At 41.7% G+C, this 26,353-nt stretch overlaps 1 protein-coding gene across 1 annotated transcript; it reads right to left on the minus strand.

Annotated features, from left to right (window-relative positions):
* Positions 1-274: 274 nt before the first annotated feature.
* prlra (prolactin receptor a) lies at positions 275-24,859 on the minus strand. Its single transcript, XM_004549643.6, has 10 exons — positions 24,710-24,859; positions 23,124-23,412; positions 15,225-15,319; positions 14,770-14,902; positions 6,282-6,451; positions 5,101-5,270; positions 4,754-4,895; positions 4,102-4,198; positions 2,502-2,571; positions 275-2,154 (listed from the first exon to the last, which is right to left on the minus strand). Exons 3-10 carry the CDS (start codon positions 15,295-15,297, stop codon positions 1,111-1,113), a joined length of 1,899 nt encoding a protein of 632 aa, XP_004549700.2. The 5' UTR covers positions 15,298-15,319; positions 23,124-23,412; positions 24,710-24,859; the 3' UTR covers positions 275-1,110.
* Positions 24,860-26,353: the final 1,494 nt, after the last annotated feature.

The raw sequence follows: 26,353 nt of genomic DNA on the forward strand, positions 1-26,353 counted from the left end.
TTGATATTTTACCAATTCAGTGTAGTAATGCTTGGATCACCACACTGCAATAACATTTTGGTAAATATTTGCAATTATTAATGAGTACTCTGCAAAGCAATCCAGGGGCCTGAATACCACCTTATGCTGGGCTGCTTCTAAACAACATGCCACCCCTGCTTGCTGCTGGGTAAATGCATACTTTTCCACATGTATTTTCATTACTAATGTTGTCAGCCAAGTAATAATTACACATATGTAATTATCAAATTAGGACACAAAAAAATCAACAAAATTCCATTACTGAGTTTTTTTTTTATTTTGTTATAAACATGACTTTCCACAAAGATTTTACATTTCATGTTAAAACTATACATATATTTATATAGGTACGTGTAGGCTATACAGACATCTGTGCATACAGGAATAAAGAGCAGTGTTGTACGTTACCATACCAAGTAATACAACACTACTCCGCCTTCCAAAAATCTAAATATCTTTGCAGATTAAAACTGCAGGAGGTGTATTTACAGAAAAACATTCTCATTCTCTCTGAATGAAAAAATAGAGCAGTACATTCTCACTTTTGCTGTGTTTTGTTGTGTTTGTTTTTAATTTTAATGCTATACATATTGTAGCTTTAGAGAAAGCAGCTTAAAAATGTAGTGTTGGTATCTATAAGGAAAAGGGAAAATACACTCACATACAAAAAACTGAGACAAAGTAGAAGGTCGGGGTTTCTGCAGTTTTTAACAGATAATCACAATTACTATATGGTATATCAATAGGATCGATGAAAACAACGTTTATGTGCCAGAGAGGATGGTTCATGATAGACATCCAGTACAATCAGGATGCTCATATAAAGTACCACGTGGATTTTTAGAAGAATTACAAAACTCAATTAAGCGCATTAGTCAAGATATTCAATAACAATTATTTGATAATCAATAGTGTGTTACTGCTCTGCCCTCAGCAAAGACATGTCTCTTACAGGAGAAGAAGATAAAAAAATAAATATACATTGTCTTGGCAATTTTTTTTTTTTAAGGAGTGTTAGTGCTTTTTCGTATCTTTCAGTCCCCGCCTCTTGCAATGTTCTACAACTGCCAATTTGGGCTGGCATGTCTGCTAAGTGTCCAGGGAGAACATAGTGGCAGTGTCGACATACCCACTTACTGCCAGAACCCTTTCCTCCTGGACCGGCAGGGCAATGTGACTGCAGGTTGTTGGCTTAGGAGTGTTAATAGTGATGGAAGATGTGTAGCAGCTCTCGGCTGCTCCAGCCATTTCCATGCTCTCTTCTTCCACCACCTCTCTCTGGAGCAGCAGCACATTGTCACTGTTTACCCCTTTCACTTTGCTGTAGTTGTCTCCATGTCCTACCCAGGAGCAGGCTTCTTCACGGGTATGGCCTGAAGGAATAGGATGGAGAAGCACCTTATTCTCCTCATTGACCCTTTGCACTTCAACATACTCAGTCATCCGGGTGGGCAACAGCAGATTCCTGGGCGCATTTCCGTCATTGATGGCTGAGATGTTGCGATCGCTGTGGGCCTGGAGTTGCTGGTGGACATCTGTCTGGGGATAAGGTTGATTATTATTAAAGCAGACCTCCCAGTAGCTTGATTGGAGAGCCTTTTTGATGCAGTGGTCTGAGGATGGGGAGCCCGGAGGAAACTGGGTGTCAGAAAGGCAATTCTGTTTGTGCATCTCAAGTGAGTTGTGTGGATCCAGTGGGCTTAGGCTGTAAGGAGTCACTGGGGAAAACACAGAAGGCCAGGTCTTAACCTTCTTACTTGATGCATCGGGGCTAACTACATCTTCATTAGCACATAGTATCGTTTCCTTCTCCCAGGCTTCTTTGGGCCCTTGTGTCTCCGTCCCAATTTGATCTCCCTCCTGATTTTGTTGCTGCTGTTCCTCTTTTGCCGCGCCACTCTTATCCATCAACAGATTGTCACTGTCACAGCTGCCCCGGCCAGAGTCACTGTCGGATGCTGAGCCTATGGATTTCAGGCAGCCGTCATGATCCTTGCCTTCGTCGACCATCAGTTCCTGCTGTTCTGGCACATACACTTCTAAGTATTCTACCAGCAAGTCCTCATAGTTAGACGTGGTTGGTGGGAAGTCAGACACCACCAGTGCGCTGAACACCTCGTCAGACTTGCCACTCTGCACACAAAGAGTAAAACTACTCAATGCAATTAGAAAGCACTATACAAATATGTCTGTGAAGGTTCTCAGTCATCCAGGTCATCGTAGTCAAAGGAGCTTGCAAAGAAAAGCGTCTGGACTTCTTTAAGTTGCTTGAAGACTATAAAACTAAGGTTTATATCTGGGACTCTCCACCATTTGACCTTAGAACTGAAGAAGCTTCTTGGATGAGAGGTGAAACGTCTTCAAGCAACTTAAAGAAGTCCAGACGCTTTTCTTTGCAAGCTCCTTTGACCACTATACAAATAGACATTTTGTCTGAATAAGTAGCCATCGAGACAGTGTTCATAATGTTACCCTTTTACCTTGAGAAGCTGCTTGTCAAAGCCTTTGATTTTAGGACCAGGGACTGGCGGCAGCATGCAGTGCTTCAGACTTTACACACAGACACACAAAAGGCTTTGTTAGCAGCAGTTGAATATCACAGATGTGATGACTATAGTCAGTATTTTACTTGCAGTATGCTACCAAAGCCCAGAATGGTCACATTATCGCATGAGCTAATACAGTTATTTATAGTTGATTACCTGTGAGACATTTAATCAGATTTTTCTTTCCTACTAATGGAAATTTATACACGTGAATAAGATCATTCTGTGGTTTTTTTTTTTTTACAACAAAGGAAGGACTGAAGTCTCTGCACAGAAATATCCTTTAGCCATGTCTGGTTTTACAGAACAGTGTGAAAAATGGGCACCAGTGTGGAGTATTGATTTTTCTTGAGGTAAAGGGATAATTCAGCCACAACTCATAAGAAAATGTAAAGAATTTCAAATAATTTGATAGCTAAGTAATTGCAGTATTTTAGTAATAATATTCTACCGTAGGATCTAAATGTAAGTGTGAAGAGTGCTTTGGGCTTATGTAACATATGACAAAGTACAGTCATGGTGAAAATAATCACATCCTCAGTCAATTCTAAGGTTTTGCATATCACAGTGTTAAAAATAACTATGTAGTCCTTAGCAGGTCTTAAAGCTCAGGTAAATGCAAGCTTTGATGGACCAAAGCTCATGACTTATTACACTCTATAATTATTTTAAAAAAAATGAATAAAACTAATGCAATAACTTAAAGTAATTGTTTTCTTTGGGACTTTGTCAATCTCTCATTTCACTGTGAAGGAATTTTGGCACCCTCTTCTCTATAGCATTGCTTCTCTTCACTGAGGTTTGCAGGTATTCATTTATGCACAGCTCTTTTACGGTCCCATCACAGCGTTTCAGTCAGGTTGAGGTCTGGCTGGACTTTGAGACTGGGCCATTACAGCACTTTAATTCTTAATTTCTCTTTTTCAGCCGTTCCACTGTAGATTTGCTGCTGTGCTTGGGATCATTGTCCTGTTTCATGACCTAGATTCAGCCAAGCTGTCAGACAGATGGCCTCACGTGTGAATACTTTGGTATACAGAGGAATTCATGATCGACCTTGACTGAAAGATGCCCAGGCCCTATGGCTGCAAAGCAAGCGCAAATCATCAGCCCTTCACTGCTGTGTTTGACAGGTGCTATGAGGTCCCTGTGCTGAAATTCTGTGTTTATTTTTCACTAAATGTGGTACTGTGGAGCAAATCTGACAAAACCTCTGTTCGTCACACTTGCATTTGATTATCAGGAGCTGGCTGCTACTTACCGTCCTAATTTCTATAGAAGCAGTAATTTCTGCATTTTGCCTTAATATTTGTTAAATAAGGGACATGTCATTTGTCATTTGCTGTTGTTAATATGAGTTTGCGTTAACCTTTCAAGACATCATCACAGTTGTTTTGTCCTTATACATAAAAGCTTGTATCTGATTGAGGGCGTACTTTCTTATTACGTTCTGAAATTGCACAGAAACAATACATTTAAATAAATAATAACCAGCATTTTAACAAAGCAAAGTGGTTAAGAAGATCATTGTTACCTGTGGCTATTCATGTGTATCAGCCATATGAGGATCAGTAAAATGAAGGCAGAAAAGACTAAAATGAGGATCCAGACAGACTTTTCCCGATGGAGATCTGAAAGACGCAACATAACAATGTGTGGGTGCTTCAGCAGAACAACGCAGTATCCATCTTTTTTTCTTCTTCCTGGGTTTATTATCATTACATCATGCTAAAGCGAGGCAAACAAATACTTTTCCCAAGAGGCTGCATGACAACTGGGATTGTTGTGGAGGGCCGTACCAACAAACTTATAAATATTATAATACTGAGCAGAATTCCACTTTTTGGTGCGACCGTCCAGTTCCGGTTTGTCATGTGGCCCCTTGGAAAAATAAATATCCTGCAAAAAAAGGTAGTAAAACCACAATGAAGGAATACGATTTCTAGTGATAATTAAATTGGTTAAACCGGTTCCTTTGCAAAGAGCCAGATTAGCTTCCTTCTTTAACTTCTAATCTTCATGCTAAGGTAAACTAACTGAGTGCTTCAGATTATAAGAGTAGCTCTCAACAAGAAAGTGCTGTAATATAGATTCCAAAATGTTAAACTGTTCCTTTAATAAATAAATATATCCTATACAATATATAATAATTAGTTAATGCAAAAGACAGTTGGCGGATGTCTTACACTCTGGAACTTTGACGTAGGAAGTGGAACTCCATTCACTCCAAAAGCCGTGATCGGGCTTACAGCGCACCTGAATAAGGTATGTACCACCTGACCGCAGGCTGAAAATGTTAAACATCTTCTGCTGGCCCGCAACGTGATTCTGGAAACACACATAGTCAACAGAAACACACAAATCAGTTAGTCTGTCAGGCTGCCAATATACAGATTTGAAATGTTCAAAAACCTGTCCTTTCACTAACACATCGTGTAGTTCCCTTACACCAGCCTAGAACAAAGTTTCAAATTTGAAAGGCAAATACTTCAAAGAGCATACCACACCCTGAAATGCGCTGAGACCTACGTACCTCCCATTCGCTTTCCTCCTCCTCCAACTTGACGCGGAGCTCATAGATTAGAGTGATCCAACCAGAGCGGGTGTCAGCCTTACGAGGTGGTTCCCAAGACACTCGAAGAAAAGGCCAGCCCTGATCCTTCATTACTGTCACTTCTAGCTTTTCTGGAGGATGAGGCTTGACTGGAGCAGAAGAGAGAAAATGTGAATGAAAGAAAGACAGAGCAACAGCAAATCCAACAATGAATAAAGATTGTATTACTGAAAAAACAAAAAAACCAATAGGCATCAACAGGGCTTGTGAACGGCAGCAGGTGAAAACACTGCAGGGTGAATTATCAGCTGTTACACAGCTAACAAAAGGACACTCCCAGCGGATAAGCACCAGCATTGCAGGAATGACCTTCAACATATTTGTCGATGTGTGTATTATGACATATAGTAGTGATAAATGTCACTGTTTGGGCTTTATGCTATCCTCGTGGAGACACATATCTGACAATTGTGAGGTAACACAAAGAAAAAGATAAGCAGATCAGAACAACTCGACACACTTCCAGTTTAGGAGGCTCAAGGACGAGATGAATACTTCTCTGTTAATTTACTCTCCCATTTTAAATATTTCATGAATATACTTTTTGTTTTGAAGGATGGAACTACTTCTTACTAAAGTATTGAATTACTTGCATTAAAGTACTTTATTTCTGTTAGCGAAGTAAATGATTGTCTAAAATAACTGGACAGTGTGCATTTTTGAAGCAGGAGAAAAGAGAGCAGATTTTCCATTGCAGTAAACAAGCGTGCATGTGCTCAAGTGTGACTGGCCCCCACCAAAAACACATTAGAAGCTCATAAATGATAAGGAGGTAAAAGAAATTCTTGTTACAATTTCAAAACACAAGAATGTTTTAACTTTGTTTAATTTAGCATTAGTTAATGCTAAACTTAATTTCAGTTGATTTTGTAGATCGTGCATCAGCTAGTCCTTTAATCGCTGCAAAGGAAATTTCACTGTGGACATTAAAAGGTGACCTTTAGTGAGCAGTTACAGCATAACGGGAGGGGGTGACTAAACTCCAAGAGCATTTGCCACAGTGTAGCGCAGTGTGCTGCCGAGCAGCTGTGGAGCTGCTTTTTTTAATCCCTGTGGTGAAATTATGAAAACCCCTCCACCCCTGCCCCCAGTCCCCTCACCAATGTAGACCACGTCTATATCCACAGGGTCAGAGTAGGTCTTGCCCAGTGCGTTGGTGGCCACCACGGTGATGTTGTAGCTGACCCAGATGACGGTGTCGTTCTTGTTAAAGAAGCAGGAGTTCTTCCCGGCTGTGTGGTAGTCAGGACACTCGTGCACTACGTTAGAACTGCAAGAGAGGCAGAGGAGCGGCATGCAATCACAGGTGTGCGCTGGCATTGTGCTTGCACAGCCACATTAAAATAACAGTGTACATCCTCCCTATTCCTGACACTGCACATGTGTGTGAGAGTGACGAGAGGAGACAGATGGTGAGAAAGTGTGACTGCAAAATAAGTGGAGGCCATCTTTTTTCTTTCTTTTTTTTTTTTACTGTCAAGCTGCTAGGATGTTGTATTTAATTAAAGGAGACACAGAAAATAACTTTGGTATTGTTTTCTGTTTGAACTGCAGGTTCATATCCCAGTAGACCTGGGTGTCATAATGAACACAACTGGGAGTGTTTGCATATAGAACATGGGAAACAAATTGTTGCTGCTGTCGTAGTAACTAGTGACGACTGGTCGGGGGACATGTTCAGGTGCGGACAACATGAGGAAAAATATGTGAGCCTCTGAATGCTGGTAAAGCTGCCTGCGACAAATGCATGCGAGCTGGAGACGGAAAAAATAAATTAAATCAATAAACTTTGGTTTGATTTCAGAAAACGTGGGGAAAGTGACTCATGTCATCTCTATGGTGAGCAGAACTTGCACAAACCAATTAATCAAAGTGTATTTGTTCTGCTGCTACACACTATACCACAGTGAACTGAAAGTTGAATACAAGAAGACATCAAAAAAGGAGAAACAATACAAAATACTACACCAATAATATAGCATTATAATGGTATTACTTTGATTTATTTATAGAGTTACTGAAAGAAGCACATGTGATGTGTCAGGAAGCCATGGCCTCTGTCAGTGCGCCCCAGGGTGGCTGTGGCTACAATGTAGCTTGCCATCACCAGTGTGTGAATGTGTGTGTGACTGGGTGAATGACTGGATATGTAAAGCGCTTTGGGGTCCTTAGGGACTAGTAAAAGCGCTATATAAATACAGGCCATTTACCAGGCCATTACCATGGCAAAACTGACTAAGTGGAAAAACCTATCCTAATAAATCTGCGCCATAAAGCATTTTAGGCAGAACATTAAATGCAAGATCATCAAATTAAAATAATGATGATTCAATTTAAGTTTCTTAAAGAAAACTTTGGGTACATACATGTTTGCAAGCTGCACAATTAAGACATGACATGTGCGCAGTGAAACCCGCCCCTGCACATACCAAACCAAACAAACAGGCACACCTCTGCTGCACTTGCAATAGTACAACAAGTATGGGGGAACAAAACAGGAAAGCTGATGTTAAAGGGAGACAATCTCAAGAGCGGTGGAGAACTGAGAGCTTCTTCGTGTAGTTTAAAGAGCCAGTCTGAGATTTCTTTTCTCAGTCCAAACACCAGCAGAGATTGGAAGCCACTGACTCGAGGCAAAAAGCTCCCGAACTGAAAGCGGCAATATATGTTTCTCCTAGCAAAATCACAAAGTGATGGAGTTTCATCACAGCAGAGGAAATTGCTGAATCTTCGAGGTTTGTGGTTTGTGAAAGTGCAGCATTTATTTGCAGCCAATTTCACTGCAGATGTCTCTCTTACAGGTGAAATATGTGATGAAAAATCTTTTACTTTTTATTTTCTTCATGAAATTTCCCACAAAACCGTTGTGTTGTGGTGCAAGAAAATATATGCAAGAACAAAATTACTGATTAACATATTTAGTACATATTCAGGCTGGTGAAACAGGTGGTTCACTATTGCAAAAATGTATGATATCCAAATCGTTTCGGATCTCAGGAGCTTCACAGTTAAACCTCAAAAACAATTTTTATAGCATGGTGCATTATATTATTGTGAAAACGGTCAAAAGACATAAACTTGGACTACATCTGTTTCTGTGTGGACAATGTAACAACTTGGAAACGATTCCGTGTGTTCCCTAATAATCCACCCTGGATGACACACGGAGTTCAACAACTTATTCGAACAAGGAACAACGCTTTCAAATCTGGGGACCGGGAGGCATACAGTGCTGCCAGGGCCAACCTGAGAAGAGGCATCAAGACTGCCAAGCAGCAGCACAGGAGGCGTATCGAGGCCAGGTTTGAGAACAACACAAACCCAAGGCAGGTCTGGGAGGGCATCAGGGCTATCACGGACTACAAAAGAAGAACACCATCACCCTCAGCCGACAGTTCTACTCTGGCTGAGGATCTAAATCTCTTTTATGCCCGTTTTGACAGGGAGAACACCGACCCTGTCCTGTCCCCTCTCCCCTCAACCGACCCTGCTCCGGTCCTGAGCACTCATGAGCTGAGGCGTGTGTTCCGGAGCATTAACACCAGGAAGGCGGCCGGGCCGGATGGAGTGCTGGGCCGGGTGCTAAAAGACTGTGCTGCGGACCTGGCGGACGTCTTCACCTCTATATATAACACCTCGTTGTCCTGTTCACTGGTACCATCCTGTTTCAAAGCAGCAACCATCGTTCCCATCCCAAAACAGTCAAATGTCACATGTCTGAACGATTTCAGACCTGTGGCACTCACCCCCATTCCCGCCAAATGCCTGGAGAGACTGGTCATTAAACACATCAGAGCTGCTTTTCCACCATCCCTGGACTCGCACCAGTTTGCATACAGGGAGAACCGGTCAACCGAGGATGCGATCGCCACAGTGCTGCACACATTACTGAAGCACTTGGAACACAGGAACACCTATGCACGGCTCCTCTTTGTAGACTACAGCTCGGCTTTTAATACCATCCGGCCATACAAACTCCGTCCCAAACTCCACCAACTGGGACTTAACTCCTCTCTGTGCAACTGGATTGTGGACTTCCTCACTAACCGTAGACAGAGTGTCAGAGTGGGTAAGAACACCTCTTCCACCCTTGTGGTCAACACCGGTGCCCCTCAGGGGTGTGTTCTGAGCCCTCTGCTATACACTCTCTTCACCCATGACTGTATTTCCTCCTGCGCGTCCAATCTCATTGTTAAGTTTGCAGATGACACTACAGTGCTCGGACTTATATCCAACAATGATGAGACAAACTATAGGACAGAGGTGCAACAACTAGAGTCATGGTGCCACGACAATAACTTGGTCTTAAACACCAAAAAGACCAAGGAGATCATTGTAGATTTCCGGAAGAGGGGTCATAACAACCATCTGCCTCTCTTCATTGGCAGTGAGGCGGTGGAGAGGGTGAGCAGTTTTAAATTCTTGGGGGTAACTGTGACCGAGGACCTGTCCTGGGGCAACCATATCACCTCAGTTGTACGGAAGGCCCAACAGCGCCTCTACTACCTGAGGAGACTGCGGAGCGCACACATTCCCAGATCTCTGATGTTGAACTTCTACAACTGTGCCATCAGCAGCGTTCTGACGTATGGATTTCTAGTGTGGTTCCCCAGCTGCACCAAGGCCGATCAGCAAGCACTCCAGCGGGTGGTGAAAGAAGCTGGCAGAAATATTGGAACAAGTCTGCCAGAGATCAGTAATATCTTCCCCACTCGCTGTCTGAGGAGGGTGCACAGTATCCTGCGGGACCAACATCACCCTGCGCGCCACCTTTTCCATCTGCTGCCCTCAGGGAGAAGGTACAGGTCTATACAGGCCAGAACATCCAGACTGGCCAACAGCCTGTATCCACAGGCTGTGAGGCTCCTGAACTCTCTGCCCCCCTCTCACGGACAATAACCATATCCAACTTCTTAATAGCAATGAACTGGTCTGCATTGGTGCATCATATCTTTATTCTCTTCCCCCTCCTGCCCCCCCCCCCCCCTCTTTCTTAAATAGATAACTATCATATCTGATATCATATCTCACAGTACAATAATATTGAATGGGTTGCATTGTTGTATTTTGTCATGTTTCTCAGGTCTTTGTCTGAATTTCTACGAACATTATTGCTAAGGATTGTCTTATTGCATTGGAGTCACACTGGGTTAAATATGTACACTTGGGTTTTAAGGGGTATTTATTATTTTCTTCTTTTTTTTTTTTTTTGGGTTGTATGGAAGCCCCAAACGCAATTTCATTGTTCTTGACAATGACAATAAATAAATAAATATTAAAATAAATACTAAAAAAAATACCCCCACCACCACCACCACAACTACCTAAACCAATTTGTTTAGGTAGTTCTTATCGCCCAAAGTAACATCTAGATCAATGTCAGGATCTAGTGTTTCCCAGCAGGAAGTGGCCTTCAACCTCTGGGTGCCTTCATGCCATGGTTTATCCACTGCCATATCTTCTCTACTGTACTCTGAGTATTAGAAAATACTGTAAGTTAGCTTACGTGTTATATTAAGGAAGATGAATAATCCGCCATTGAAGACTGGAATAGTTGGAAAAGAACCTCAAAAGTCATAGCCCTCTAAAAGGACTATATGTCATAGAGGGTTAAGGGATGGACTAGTTTTTGGCAGGGAGCAGTGACAAAATAGATGTGCATCACCTTCAGGCCTTTATGCTAAGCTAATCAGAGCCTTAGTAAAAGATATGAGGAACGTTAACTTTGCCCTCCTCTCTCTGTTAGGTTTAAGGCAGGCTAGACTTGTTCTCCCTGTTTTCTTTTCCTCTTTGCTCTCAGGTTGAGTTATGGGCGGATTGCTCCTGCCACTGCCCATGGGTGGAGAGTAAATGGTGGTAAAATTTACCACCATTTACCACCATTGTATGGTGGTAAATTAGAGCCTTATGTTTGACGTTTGTTTGCAGCTGTTTCGATTAGTGATTCCTGCTTCTTGTCTACTTCCGTGTTGTCCATCTGGAATTCTTGGCAAGCTCATCAAGACACCCACCTGTCAACCTTTTTGGAGTTCAAGAGCTACCACCGGACAGTGACAGTACACCAAATCTAATTCTGAGGCTTCCTGTGGAAACAAGGACTTGCCTGAATATCACCTGCCTGCCCACTCTCCTTCAAGTCTCCTCAGTCGTCCTTTGATTCCAGTCTGCCTACCAACAACCCCTCTCTCGGCCTGCTATTCACCAGCCACTTACTGATTTTGTGGACTGTAAATAAACCTTTTAAACTTCATGTCAGCTGCCTGAGTTTGCTCTCTGGGCCCAGCCACAGTAAAACCTTGACAGAACGATGTAGACAACCCATGGACGCAGCAGACTGTATTAGGTGAACATGAGAAGGCTTTAACATCTATAGTTCAGCAGCTACGTGAAACACATCAGTGGGTAGAACAGATGGGTAATGCACTGTAAATAATTCACTCCAAACTGTCACCTTCTCCCATCCCGGAAGCTCCGGTTCAGGTCAGTGTGCCCTCTCCTGATGCAGTTGCCTTTTCACAGCCATCCCTATCTCACCTGAACTATCTGGTGGAGAGCCAGGTCACTGGGGTGGATTTTTGCTTTGGTACTCACTACTGTTTCAGTGCTCTCCACGGGCCTTCTCAAACAATTGTTCACAAAATACTACTGTTAAGGGTCTGGGCACTCAAATACACTAAAGCATATTTACTATGAAACCCTATAGAGTCTGTGTCCTACACAGTATTCATTAAGAAATCTCAAGTTAGTTTGTGAACACTCTCTAAATGAGGAAGAAGCAGCTTGACATGTATTCAACCTGCATCAAAGTCTGTAGCAGAGGTTCTACTGAGTCCAGGGTAATGGCTGAGACAGGGTTGGAGAAAAAAAGCCCTAAGATGGACATTCTATGATACCCTTAATGAGCAAATGAAGGATGAATTGGCCTCTTGCAATAAGTGTTTTGAGGAATTATAGCCCTTGCTGACCTTATCGATACCCACGTCAGAGAACGTGTACAAGAAAATGGGACCATTTCCAGTCTCTGCATCTTACCACCCTGCCTCTTCCCTCAAGCCGTCTATACAATCTTTCCGGTCCTAAACACCTTGCCATGGATAAATACATCAAGGACTCCCTTGACAGCAGCATCATTCAACCGTTCTCCACTCCAGTGGGTGCGGGTTTCTTCTTTGTAGAAAATAAAAGAGATTCTGCGACCCTGCATTGACTATGAGGGTTAAATCAAATCACTGTAAAAAATAGGTATCCTTTTCCCTTAATCACCTCAGCCTGTGAGCCACAGCATTCACAAAATTAGATCAACGTAATGCTTATCATTTGTTCCATGTCCGGGAGGAGGATGAATGGAAGACAGCATTTAACATTCCATTAGGTCACTATATATGGTCATGACATTTAGTTGAACCAATGCCCCCACTGTCTTTAAGGCCTGGTCAATGATGTCTTAAGAGACGTTTGAAACATCTTTTTGTTTGTTTTTTGGATGATACCTTGAGACCCTCGAAGAACTTCATGTCTCTGCAAGCAGGTACTACAGAGACTACTTGAAAACAAACTCTTCGTTAAGGCCAAAAAATGTGGAATTCATGCTAACCATGTGACTTTTCTTGGAGACGGAGGTGAAAGCTGTAATTGACAGGCCTGTCTCCGCATCCTGGAAACAGCTACAACGGTTCCTTGGATTTGCAAACTTTAAATGCTGCTTCATCAGGAATTATAGTCAAGCTCCAGTACCATTAACCGACTCACTTCCTTTTCCAGGCCATTTAAATGAAATGGAAGTAGGAAGCAGATCAAACATTTCAAATGATCAAAGACAGGTTTAACTCTGCACCTGTACTGAACCATCCCGATCTGTTAAAACAATTCATTATTGAAGCGGGTCTCTCGGGTGGGGACAGTGCTAATGTACAGAAGCCGACGATAAGCCGCATGCCTTCTTTTCTTGGCACTTGCCTCCAGCAAAAAACTATGACGTATTCAACTGAGAGTTACTTGCAATCAAAGTAGCTTTAGAGGAGTGGAGGCACTGGCCAGTGAGAGCTGAAATACTATTTATTGTATTGACTGATCATAAAAACCTAGTTTATCTCCAAATGACTCAAGACAAGCAAAGTGGCAACTATTCTTTATATGTATGGCTTTATTTCAACTTTACCATAATTTATCTACCTGGCTCCTGAAATGTGAAACCTGATGCTTTGTCTCGTCAATTCTCCACATAGTCAGACCCTGTTGAACCAGAACTCATCTTGCACATTCCAGTTCATATCTAAAGCTTGGAAAGCATTTTGTGAGGCCCTGGGTGCTAGCGCTAGGCTAACCTCACCCTGACAATCTTCTTTTTTTTTTTTTTAGTTTAAGAGCCACTGCTGGGTAATCACAGTCACAGTTTTAATTACATGACTTCCTCTGAAAAAAAGGAATTACCTGAAAATCACCTGCCGGACCACTCTCCAACAACTCTCCTCAGCCTCCCTCAGATTCCTGCCAATAACCACTTTCTCAGTCCGACTTTCACTGCTGACAAGTAAACACTCAAAGACAATCTGAGCTACTGCAGTCAGATTCTCTCTGCCCGACTTTGCTAATTCCCTTTGTTAATCTCCCCACACCTTTCCAGAATACAGAGGTCATCTTCCACACAGGTCATCAGCCAGGTACTGATTTTGTATACTTTGTACATAAACCTTTTAAACTTCATGTCACTTGTCTGATTCCCTCTGAGTCCAGCCACAGTAAAACCATGACACTATGTGGCCATATGCTTTGCATATCAGGAGTTCAGTATCATTCTTGTCAATGTGTGGCTCAGTTTTTATCAGCCGCTTCACATGCAACACATGCAGCCTAACATACAATATAAGTTTTGTTCATTTTTCTCTCTGTTATTTTATTGGGAGGGGGTGTCGTTTTTTTGCCTTCTTATATTCCTGTCAGTTTGACTTCCTTTGATTGTTTTCCTGCCTTTTTCAATGTTTGCTTTGCCCTCATTAGTATCACTTGTTTTAATCTAAAACACCTGTTACCAATCAGTCTTCTCGGTGTACTCATAGTAGATTTTTAGTGTCCCAGTGTTCTCCAGTCGTAATAGTATTCCCCATCACACCTTTATTAACCACTGCATGACCAAGGCCTGCCTGGATTGTTTACAGTGTTTACAAACTGTGTTTTCACTTTGTAGTTAAATAAGCTAGTAATTCCACTCCTTCTCTGTACATGTGTATCAACCTTGAAGTATTTAAAAATCCATGTTCACGGGCACCTCTTAGCACTTTGCAATCTTTATCCTCTGACACCGTTTGGATTGTTGATTTTTAAAAAACCACAAACAAGAACATCCCATTGTGCCAGCTGTACTGATGGAACTCTTCTTTTTATTAATATGAAAAATCATTTTTTTAACAATTGCCAAGTGCTTACACTTCCCTTTATAATACATTATGTAAAGGGCCCTGATATACTAATATTATGATCTGTGTTTATATGAATGAACTAAAAAAACAACTATTACTCAATGTTTGTGGCTACTAGATAACATGAAGTAAAATTATAACAAGCTTGGGCGCTTCTGCGCGAGTTTCTTACCCTTCTTTCCGATAGTAGAGAGCGTATGTAGTAGGCAGGCCCCCATCAGATCCTGGCTTCCACCAGCATGTGAAGGTCTCTTTCTCTGGAGAACGGCATTTGATCTCTGTGGGCTTGCCAGGTAAACTATAACCTAAGACAGATATTAGATGGAAACAAGGAAACATAGGAATTTACTAGACTACATCCTAAACAGTGTGTCAAGCCTAAGCAATGAAAAAAGGCGAAATTTTAAATTAGATGAGAAGATGAAAGAAATAAAACTTTAACGTGAGTTGAGAGTAATATGAAACAAAAAAAATATCCACAGATGAAACTCAGCGTTGCTTAGTGCTTATTAATTATGCAGATCTGGCTCATGTGTTAACCAGCTAGATCACACCTCTCGGATATCTTAGCTCATTGTCAGAAACCTAAGAAGGTGCTAAGACTGAGTTTCAAGCCAAAACACTTACGCGTTCCGTCTGTGTGCGGCACAAAGGCTGGCAGCAACAACAGCAGGAGAACTTCTCTGACTTTCGTCATCATTGCACCACAAAACCTTGTTGGGCTGAAAAAAACGAGAGAAGGAAAGGAAGAAAGAAAGGTGAAGACGGAGGACTTGTCTGATCTGCCCTCTGGACAAATCAGTTGACCCACAATGTTGATTGCACATCTTGTATTGAGTTACAACACACTTGAATGACAAACAAAAACTGGAACATGCAGCCCGTGTGGTTTCTTATTGTGACACTAACCTGTTTGACGGTGAAGTGTTACATGCAGCGCTAAAATTAGTTCAAAGCCCTCCGCATTTAGAAACAGACGGTGTGAAAAGATTTTAACCACAGGTGAAATAACGTTATAGTCAGTGGTAAAGAAATATCCAATATCGGATACGTTGGATCAGTTTATGCTGAGAAACCATTTCGATCAGTTGCTATGAATATGAATCATAAGCCAAAATGGTAAACAAAGTATCTGAGTAAACGAAGAGTAAAAAACTGATGAAAGACGAAACACCTTCTAGAGGATAATGTGCTGTTTCACTAAGGATTAAAAAAAAAAAGCATCCACTCTGTCTCTGACTACCTCTACCAGCTGGCACACACAGCGTAACTGATTGCATAATCTGTGGTCGGGCTTTTGCCCCGACAACACACACAGCAGGAGGCTGATTTGCCTTGCTGGAAACTGGCTTGACTCATCTTCTCATGACTGGAAAATCTGCATTTGCTTCGGCATGTGCTGATGTAGTATCAGTTATTACTCTGCACGACCCTTTATCTCTAAAGCCATTGGACGGCAGGGGTAGGGTAGATGCAGGGGGTATTAGTTAGAGGTTAAATAGATGGGAGAGCTAATGTTGCATGAGCGATAAGGCTGACAGAAAAAAAAAAAAAAACTTCCCTCACATGTTATCTCACATGCTGCCTCCCTTTTCTTTCATTGCTGGGCCTGAACATTTGTTAAGCCAGGATTTGACATGTCAAATGCAAGGATCCTTTGACCAACCCCCAACCACCAGTACATCCAAGAAAAAGATCAAATATAAAGAGGGGCATGATCACACTTGAAGTGCTTTTTGTGTGTTTTTTAAGGGAGCACTTGATGCAGTTTAACCTGAGCATATGCAAAAATATGCAAATAACACTTTTTCTTCAACACAAAGCTCTGAAAAACTAGAAAAAAGGGAGATTCAAAAATGAGAAAATTTGTGTAAGGGTAGTGTGCAACTTGCTTCTTATTTGCATGTGAAAAAATAAAAAACAGGACAGAGGCCCTGTTCTGTGATTAGACTTTTTTAAAATCAAGAATATAAAATAACCATTTCATTACAAAGTGTCCAAACTGAGCTGTTTGTTTTAAAAGGTGCCGCCTTGACTCAAGAGATCTCCTAGATGTTCGTGGCATGTTTGCCGTCACCTTGACATGTCATGACATGATGTGAAGTACTTCGCTGCGCATGCTTTAATGCGCCGACACTGAGCATGGGTGGAAACATGAGAGCCCTGCAATAAAATTGCATACATGCTATTTCTAAGAATGACAACCTAACACACGCCGTGAAAAAACACAAAACTAGACAAGCATAGGCACAGACTGACCTTTTTTCCATGAAATACGTCAAGTTTTTTAATGGCATGTGTTTCACAACAGCTAAATTCTACATTAACAACGTGCTGAGGTGTAAGGCGCAGGTGTGCTTGGGCATGTGCTGTCATATTATGTGTAGTAGTATGCTAACCTACAGTATTACTAACTTGTTACTAACTTAAAAAAAAAAAAAATTATTATTATGGTGCCTTCATTTTACTAACGTCACCATGATCTGATAATTGGCATTAAGATCAAGGCACTGGATTAGCCTCCTGCTGCATATAGCCTTCTTACATAACCAGTAGTCCAAACTGAATAAGCTGCCAAGCTGGAAAAGTGCTGGCCAACAGAGTGAAGCTCTTCCCTCAATATTACTGAATAATCCTCACTGTATGGATTCTCAAGTGTGTTTTGCAATAAACAAACAAAAGATTTTACCACCACATTTATGAATTTTAAAGTTTGCTGTAGTACTTTTTTAACATCTTGCCTCTTATTAATATCATTCCTGACTATGATGAGACCTGCATCATGCATTATGGAAAAAAAACAGCATTCGAGTCACTAACATGTAATGTAACATTCAAAAAAAAAAAATGCTGCACGTCTTGAGAATGAAACCCAGACATGTCTGTTCGTGATCTGTAAATAAGTAACTGCATTTACTGTCGACCTCTAAGGTAAAAAGGCAAACGTGCAGAGAGGTGGTAGAGTTGCTGTTGTGCATAAGGTTTCATCTAAAAAATAGAAATAAAATGAAAAGCTGAGAAATCAATGCCCGATAAACCTTCTGTTGGTTTTAGCATGATCTCCACACGCAATGTAAAGATGACGCATGACAAAAATATCCAAAATCACTCAGTCGGGTTACTGTGAAAATAGATTCATGCTAGAGATTATAAATCATTCAGGATTTTTGTTTGTCAGCAGTCTTCCAGTGTCATGGTACACGTGCTGGATGATGAGGTGGTAAAATGCGAGCAGTGAAGCATCGTCTGATGTGGTTGTACAACAGCTCCACAGCACAACAGCTCACCTTTGCACAGCTGATGAATAAAGAACATTCCTTTCTTATGCAGAGTCACACTTTCTCAAGAGACCTGACCGACACAGCTGAGCTATGGGAGACGTGTTTCTGGGAACCTGTCTTTCTCTCCTGGAAGGTTATAGAGATTGAGCATGCAAAGTGCCCAACATATCTTCAATCATTTACTACGCATCCACTTATGTCCTTATTTAGAAAATAACAATTTCCCCTCCTTGGGGCGTAAGCACGTCTGCGGAGGCACTAATACATTTGAGCGTTTCGGGGCAGTATCGTTGAGAAGATATCGATTTAACAAGCCCGCAGGTTTGCCATGATCTAGCTCGCAAAGTTAATTATCTTTGTAAAAGGATAATAAACTGTACAGTACAGTTTGTATTTCTGACCATGACTTACTGCACAGTCTGGGTGAAGAATATATAAAGAAGATACCATAAATCACTCGGATTGCATTCCTGCTCAGACTGGAACAGACCAAACACATTTCCTGGTACTGAAGTAAAAACCGGTTTGAACACTAGTTCCAGTGGAATTCGAGGAACAATCAAGGGTAGAAACCAGCAGAAAAACGACATGCAAAGTTGTGTCAGAGCAGTTTTCGCAGCAATTAAACAAATCTAAAAAAGACAACCTCTGAAGTTAACAAAAACATGGCCTTTGATCACTTCAATTGACCTTGTTAGGACAAACTTTAAGTCACACAGTTGGCAAATTACACTGACCCGTGCTTGTGTTTAAGAAGGTTCACTGTACTGTAGGTAGCTGTTTTCAGTCCATATTTTGCCATAAATAACCAGCAGAGCGAAAGGTCTGTTGGGGATCCAGGCTTTTATTGTCATTGTGGCACTTGTGGAAAAGGTTCACGATAACACTGAATACACTGGCAGGGCTTAAATTACACAGTAACTAGGATATAGTGGCATCCCACTAAAATGACAGCTTGGCTTCTTCTTTTTCTTTTTAAAGAAAAACACAGCCCACCAATCTGGTTATTCATCACTTGAATAAAGTCAGTGCAACAACTTTCACATGTATCAAAGTCCGTATTATGCTTTTTGTGTTTTTCCATGTGTTATGTGCCAAATGGAAGGTTTGGAAAAGTAAGAAAGGCCCAATCATGTGCGGAAGAACTTCTTCTCTCCTAGTGAAAACACTGCTCTTTAGGGGGTCTACTAGAGCTGGGCGATAGAACGAAAACGATATGTATCGCGATATAACTTTTCTCGATAGAAAAATTAAACTATCGCGATAGACCTCGCCGCTCTTGTCCTCTTAAAAAAAAAGAAAAAAAAAAGAACAGCCAATCCAAATTAAGTAGCGCAGAGCCGAACCAATCACAGCCACAGCGTCACGTCAGTTACGTACAGTGTAAGTGCCAAGCCGCACATGTGTATTTGTTTGGGAAGCAGCCAGCCACCCTACCGCCAGTGTAATTAAGGAAAAGAGTGAGCCGACTAGAGAAATCAACCGAGCGTGACCGAAGGTTACCGAAGAGAAAACAGATGATGGTTCCAACGCCGGAGAGATTGTCGAACGGAAGAGACAGAGAAGTTCCGTAGTGTGAAGGTATTTCGGCTATTTCAAGTCTGACAAAAAACAGAGTAGCGCGCACTGTAAATTGTGCCAAAAGCAAGTCTGGAAATACAATAAACTGGTGCATGCGCTACGTCCACACGTACCCGGGTATTTTTGAAAACTCAGATTTTTCTATGCGTTTGCACCTTTCGTCCACACGTAAACGGCGTTTTTGGTCACTGAAAACGAAGATTTTTAAAAACTCAGTTTTTGCATTTACGTGTGGACTAGAAAAACGGAGAAAACGCAGCGTCAAAGGTGTGCGCCACGTTATTGTTTCGGTGAAATGAATTTCTACAATACTGTTAATTCTACTCTCTGCAGTGTTTAAATGCTTACATATACACACAGTTACTGTCCGTCCACACATACGACTCGGTTCTGCTTCTATGCCCCAGCTTTGTTTACTTTTTCCCACCGAGGCTTCTAGACTTCTGATTGGCCAACATTTCTGCACGGTTAGGAATCTAGCGCCACCTGCTGCTTTGGCATGTTCATAGCAGCGTTTTCCTTCATTTCTGCCTTTATGTGTGGACGGGATTATTTTTTTAAAACGGAAACGGAAAATCTCCGTTTTCAAAAATACCCGTGTACGTGTGGACGTAGCCTCAGTCTCTGACTGGAAGCGCTAATTCGTCATTCGGCTTTTGTCAGACTAAAGTAACTGTTAAAACTGTTTGAAAAGCTAAGCTATACAACAAGGAGAGATTGAGAATTTCCTTTTAGTTCTCAGTTTATTTGATATTGACAAAAGTTAGTCAGTTTTGTCTGTTCTTCTGTAAAACAAACTAAGATTTATTTTTAGAATTAATATTTTGTTTTTAAGTGGAATTGACAATTTAGTCTGTTTCGTTTGTTCTATTTTGAAACTTAAACGCTTTAGCGGCTGCCTTTTGTGTAGTTTGCAATATTTGCCTTTATTTATCTGAAAAAGTCTCATGTTCCTTAAGTACATCTACCCTGTTGAATTTATTATGGGAAATAAATATTTAAATAAAAACAAGCTGCTGATTATTTCACATTTTACTTGTGAGCAACGGCACATTTAAATCTTACAAATATAGTTATTTGGCTTATATCGTGATAGATATCGTTATCGCCTGAAATGAAAAAAACATATCGTGATATGAAAAAATCTTATATCGCCCAGCTCTAGGGTCTACACATTCCCTATTTTCAGCAACTTAAAGCCATCACAGGCCGACTAACCATTGGTGATATGAAATGGGCAGGCACCATTTTCTGAAGCCAATATTAACTTAGAGGTGACTAAATGACAACCAGAGGGCAAATCGTATGCACAGTGAGAATCTGGAATGCTCCTTAGCAATCAAAGCATAAAACTTTTGATACGTAGATGGGCCTGAAAAGCCCACCCAGCTTGTTGTAGTCCTGTCTTTTCTTCCATTACTTATTTACATGACTGTGTGACACATTTCCATAACGTCTGCTTAGCTAATCAAAGAATGACCAGCCATCTTAACCAAAACCAGATTCAGCAAGCTGCCTCCCTGTTGAAACTTCTTCTGAGCTCCACTAATTCTAAGGTATGGGCACCTTAAGTGCTCTGCTAAGTAGCTGCTCTTTTACCTACTTCAAGACAGGGTGCATAGTGCATAAAATGGTGTAAAACATTTAAAATATCTCATAAAGACTCTTAGTTGTTGTTGTTGTTTTTTTTAAATACAGTGTGTGGGGCCTGATGGGGGCCTTTAACTTGCATTCTTTCTAATGGCTAACAGGGGGCAATGTTCTGGTTTCAAAAAGAAGTGCGGACATTGAAAAACAAGGGAAAGTGGGAAAACAAGCCCTGCTCCGTAATCTCGGTCATCGCTTTCCTAATGAATTTGTTGTCTAAATAGCCCGTAGCCCATGGATAAAGCAGGACAATCTGTAATGTGTGCTCAACGCTGGTAACTACGGGCAGTGCAGCGTCCCTCTGTTTGTCAGACAGATACTAAAATTTCAAATCTGAAACACCACGACGGCAATGGCAAAAATGCTCAGCTTGAGGTGTCACAACAGCCTTTGCTAAAGGCTATTTCCATCCTCTTTTACATACAGACTGTGGATGCATTAATCCATCACTCGGAACTGGGCTTGTTGAGTGCTGCTAGGATAACTGCTTAGACCAGTGGCAGTGTCCATTGTTTATCTGTTATCATATCAATAAAGGCAAAGCAGCTAAAACAGAACCAAAACAGTAAAAACAGATCCTGCTCTCTCTCTTTACTCTTAAGTACAGATCACAGAGAAAATCCCTCATGGGTTGCCTCTTTCTTTCAGGAACAGCTTTTTTTCTTTAGCTTTACTTCATTGTTGCATTATAAGGTGCCGCTTGTGAAATTATACTTGCCTCATTTTCTTGGCCAACCTGTATCCTGTGACCGCTTGTGTTTTTGAGCCACTCAATTGCAGGAAAAGAGATTTAAGGACGTCAGACCACGCACTCCTCACTACCTGCAGCAATAATGATCCCACTGATCTTCGGCCTTGCTTGGTTTGTGCGATAAGGGGGATAACATGTATTTATTAACCACTAGGGCCGTCTTTGAAGAGAAATATTCCTTCGAGTGTCTCCTGTGAGCTTCTATGACAAATCTAGTTGGTCTGAAGCTCCATGTTTTTAATGTTGTAACAATTTTCTGATAGTGAAATGTCTCCTTAAATATCTAAGGCATATGTTAGACTTGATGTAGGTGGCTCTAACAGCGTTTAATTGTATCTGCTGCCTTGTGCATTTCTTATAGTGGGTGTATATTGACATCTTGTGAAATATTAAAAAGCATAAACTAACTGGGCTGAATGCACTTGGAAAGTGGTGGGAGACCAAAATGAATGCCTAATTGGAAACTATAAGAAGTGTGTATCAGCATGTAATTCCCTTACAAAACAGCATTGGAAAAGAGGTTCTGAAGGCGCTTAATTTTTGTGAGTCATCACTAATTTCGACGCCAATTACAACCTTTTCCATAGCAACAGTTGCCGCAAAAGCACCAGCTACTATTGATGTTAATATAAAGCCAGTCAAACATGCACCTAACATGCACACACAAATGATATCTGTTAAACTGAACAGGCTGGATCTTGGAACACTCTCACTGCCCTTGCTCTTCAACTGTGATCCTTACTTCTTGGTTTGCAGCATGCGTGACAAAAAAAGCCAAAACGGCAGAAGTGATGAAACTTACATGGACTTTATATCACAGCATCAATCTGCACGCAATAGCTGTGGTTTTATAAAGCCTCAGTGTGGGTTGCTAATAATAGCGGAAAGACTCGGTGAGCTGCAGGGAACTAACACTGTAATCCAGTACTGAGTTGATCAGCTTGAGGCTATAAGGGCCAGTGGCCTTCCTCACCTTTTCCTAACTAGACTTAAAGCCAATAAAGCATGGAACAGACACAGGAAACCTCATTACTCCTCTGACCCCGCGCATCATCATCATCATCCTCCCACACCGTGAGGGAGGACGACAATCTCAACCCCTGCGTGTCAGCTGTCAGCAAGGGAATATGTCTTCATCCAGAACTAAATCCTATTACACTCACTTTTTATAACTCCGCAGGCAGCGCGCCGTGTCACCTCCACGTCACGCACACTTGTTCCTGATAATAAAATATGGAGTATGCATAGAGAGCATTTATGACTTACCTGGATCGAAAGTTTTTCAGTCTCCGCCGCCGTAGCGACTTCGCCGCAGGCTCCCGGGAGAGCGGGCTTTTAGACACCGACCTGTGCCTGTGATTTAACGCGTTTCACCGACAGCTGAGAAGAGGAGCGCGCGCCGGTCAGCTCAGCCGTCCTGTCAGCGAGATTATCGCCAACATCCACTGTGCGCTCTGCGCTGATCCCGGGTAGGGTGGGGTGTGGTATGGCAGCTCCGCCCATGTACGGTTTAGGTTGACACCGCGGACCTGAGGTTTCGAGGAAGTACTACCGACTGGCAGAACAAGTTTGACATGGAGCCATCAGAAGGCGTAACGACATGTGGGGGAAAGAATAAAAGACAAGAAGAAAGAATACGTTTAGTGTAAAGTCTTGTAGATAAAGTTGATTTATGAATGTTTAATCAGTGGGAAATAAGTGCTGACAGTATTGCCTCTCCCTCTGTCTCTGTCTGTCTGCCCCCCCCCCCCCCCCTTATTTGTACACGTGTTTGTGTCACCCTGTGGAATTTGGTTACATGTTATGGTTAAGGTAACGTTCCAGGAAATCAACGATCGCGCAAAGCAAAATAAATGGCCAGGTGTGTTTGTGTGCGAAGGTATACGTTTGGTGGATGCCCTGCACACAAAAACGACATAAACATCAACAACAACATGCATTTGGATTCATTTTTTTTAAACCCCCACATGGTTCATGACAGAGATGACTGTTATTTACCCGCTGTTCATGGTGTTTGTACCCATGTGCTTTAAGTGTCATGCTTTTGTGTGTGCATACGTGTGGTTGTGGGGGCAAATTGCCCGCCCATGTGCTTTTTTTCCATACAAGAATGTAACATGTAATATTCTATCTTTTCTAGTTACATTTCTTTTCTTTTTCCCTTTTTTTTTGCACTTTAATGAAAATCTTGTGAAAGTGCGTCAAAGACTCGGCACTGATGGTTTGGTAAGGGTTACTACCACACAAGTTTCAAGCTGAGGAGAGCCACGGCCTCTTTGCTGCTACCTTAGTAACTTTTACCCCCTCTGTGTATTAACAAACATTGTAAAACACATAATCAGACAATCAGAACAATGTGTCCTGCTAAAACAGCGCTCGTCCTGTCCTCTCACGGGGAGCTGTAAACATTGTAAGGTCTCCCGGTAGGCTTTATTTGAAGTCCTTCTTCCTCTCTTCATAGGCGACACCGTCCGCCCGTGATTCACTGTTTTAATTTATGCTCCAGCCATGTGCGAGTGGAAGATTTGTCCCTACTGTTCCCTCTCTCTCTCTCTCTTTCCATTTTTATTAGCAGCCTCAGGCCTTTATACGGGGTCATCCTCACATAGGTTATACACAGGACGAGTCAGCTACCACTAGCCGCAGAGATTGAATGGGAAAGAACTGAGTGCATTTTTTAACTGTATATAAAAAAGAGTAAAACACAAAATTGCACAGAAGCGTGCAAATAACTTGAAAGAATGGCGCATTGTTGAAACTTTACAACAGGATGTAGCATAACCCTGAACATTATGTTCCCGCTTGAAAGACGGCAAGTATCTCTATGTGTATCTCAAAAAAAGATCCCAAACCTGCCGCTGCAGCGTTTGCAGAAATGAATACACTTCTAGCGACTTTGTTTCCAAATCGACTCTGGATGCAGCGAGGATACAGACGGAGACAGGAACAGATTCCTTTCGGGATCTTTAGGGATCGTACGTGTATCCGATCATTGTCTGTTGACGTAAATTTCGTTTCTTCTCATTGTGTTTACTTTCTTGGAAACCACACCTAGAGAGATCTAACAGGCTCAGATGCCAGCCCACATGTGAGTTTATGCCAGAGATGGGGTCCAAAAGAATAGAAGGTCCTGGAAAGCGGTAATGAAATAGGCGCTATTGTGTATATGTCACGATAATAATATTGATAATAAAATGAAAGGCCAGCAGATATTCTATACGCTTTGCATCTATTTGGATATATAAGCGTTGTGAAACCTTGTTGTTGTTCATGCAGTATTTTTATTCCATTTGCAAAATTTCAGTGATTTTTTTTCGCTTTTTTGGGGTTTCTTTTTGAGACCCTTAATATACACAAATATGTACCATATCTGCAATCAATCACTACAAAAATCCTCTCGTATTTTTCTTGTTCAACAAATGAAAACAGCATTATAATGCTTTTGGAGACATCGATGAGCTTCTGAGCGACTCATTCACATCAGAAAAAAACTATTTGTGAGTAATCACACAGTAAAAGCACGCTTTGTGTTGGAGGCCTTCAAACCGAGGCAGCTTGGGAAATCTCTCTTCGTCCCCCTTTTCAGCTCTGCTTACATGCAACAATGTTATATAATATGGCCATCTGCTCTTCCACGTGGATTCAAAACTATCACTGCCACACAGGCATGTGTAAGCCAAGCCAGTCCACATCTGAACAAGGATGCTCCTTGATGGGATGCCCTCCGTTGAATTGCTCACAGGTGCGCGGATTTATAAACCCATTTATACACGTTTCCAATAAACTGCGTCTTTTTGGGGAAGTTGTTTTGGTATGCGAACCTTCGTGTCTGTGCACGTCCGTTTGTGCTGGCGTTGTTGCAGTGGAATAGGCCTGAGGCACGTCAAGCAACCATAGATGAAGGACTGAGGTCCCCCTCGAAAATAACAGCAGCGAAGGGGGGTCTAATTTTCATAGATGTCTGCGCTCTCTTAACTAAAAGCACACCAGTTCGAGGACTGAACGGGTCAAACAAAACAGCAATTACAGCTCTACAGTGGCATCTAGTGTTACTTCCTGGAACTGTTTCTTTTCTAAAGATTAAAGTCTGTTAAATGGACCAAATCAAATAAAACAGATCTGCTTTGGCTGATAAAAGCCGGGTGTTTGTCGCAGGCCTGTCTGTATGCTCTGGTAGCTTTTAATTAGGGAAGAAAGCGTCTAGACTGTAGAAGAGGACCGGTGTTGCTCCTGAAAAGTGAAACAAACACACACACACAGACACACAAAAAATCATTTGCAGTCTTCAAATGTTGGCGCGCTATGAATGGAAGATCAATGAAAGACAAACATACCTCATCAGATCATCAGATTCATTTCCTGTATTCATTGCACACATTAGTCAGTGCATAGTGTGCAAGTTATGATAAGGCTTCTTTAATAACGGGTTTACATGGTGTAATCAATCTATTATTAATGGTTCAGGTATCTGTTACTATGCCAGCTGCAGGGTTTGG

This window comes from Maylandia zebra, linkage group LG7 (assembly GCF_041146795.1).
Source record: "Maylandia zebra isolate NMK-2024a linkage group LG7, Mzebra_GT3a, whole genome shotgun sequence".
NCBI lineage: Eukaryota > Metazoa > Chordata > Actinopteri > Cichliformes > Cichlidae > Maylandia > Maylandia zebra.

Excerpts from the sequence above, each read along its gene's own strand:
- prlra (XM_004549643.6), bottom strand. The coding sequence starts at position 15,297 with ATGATGACGAAAGTCAGAGAAGTTCTCCTGCTGTTGTTGCTGCCAGCC. Across the intron at positions 4,896-5,100 it reads AGGAGGAAAGCGAATGGGAG|AATCACGTTGCGGGCCAGCA; the intron begins GTACGTAGGTCT and ends GTGTGTTTCCAG. Across the intron at positions 4,199-4,753 it reads CTACGTCAAAGTTCCAGAGT|ATCTCCATCGGGAAAAGTCT; the intron begins GTAAGACATCCG and ends TGCGTCTTTCAG.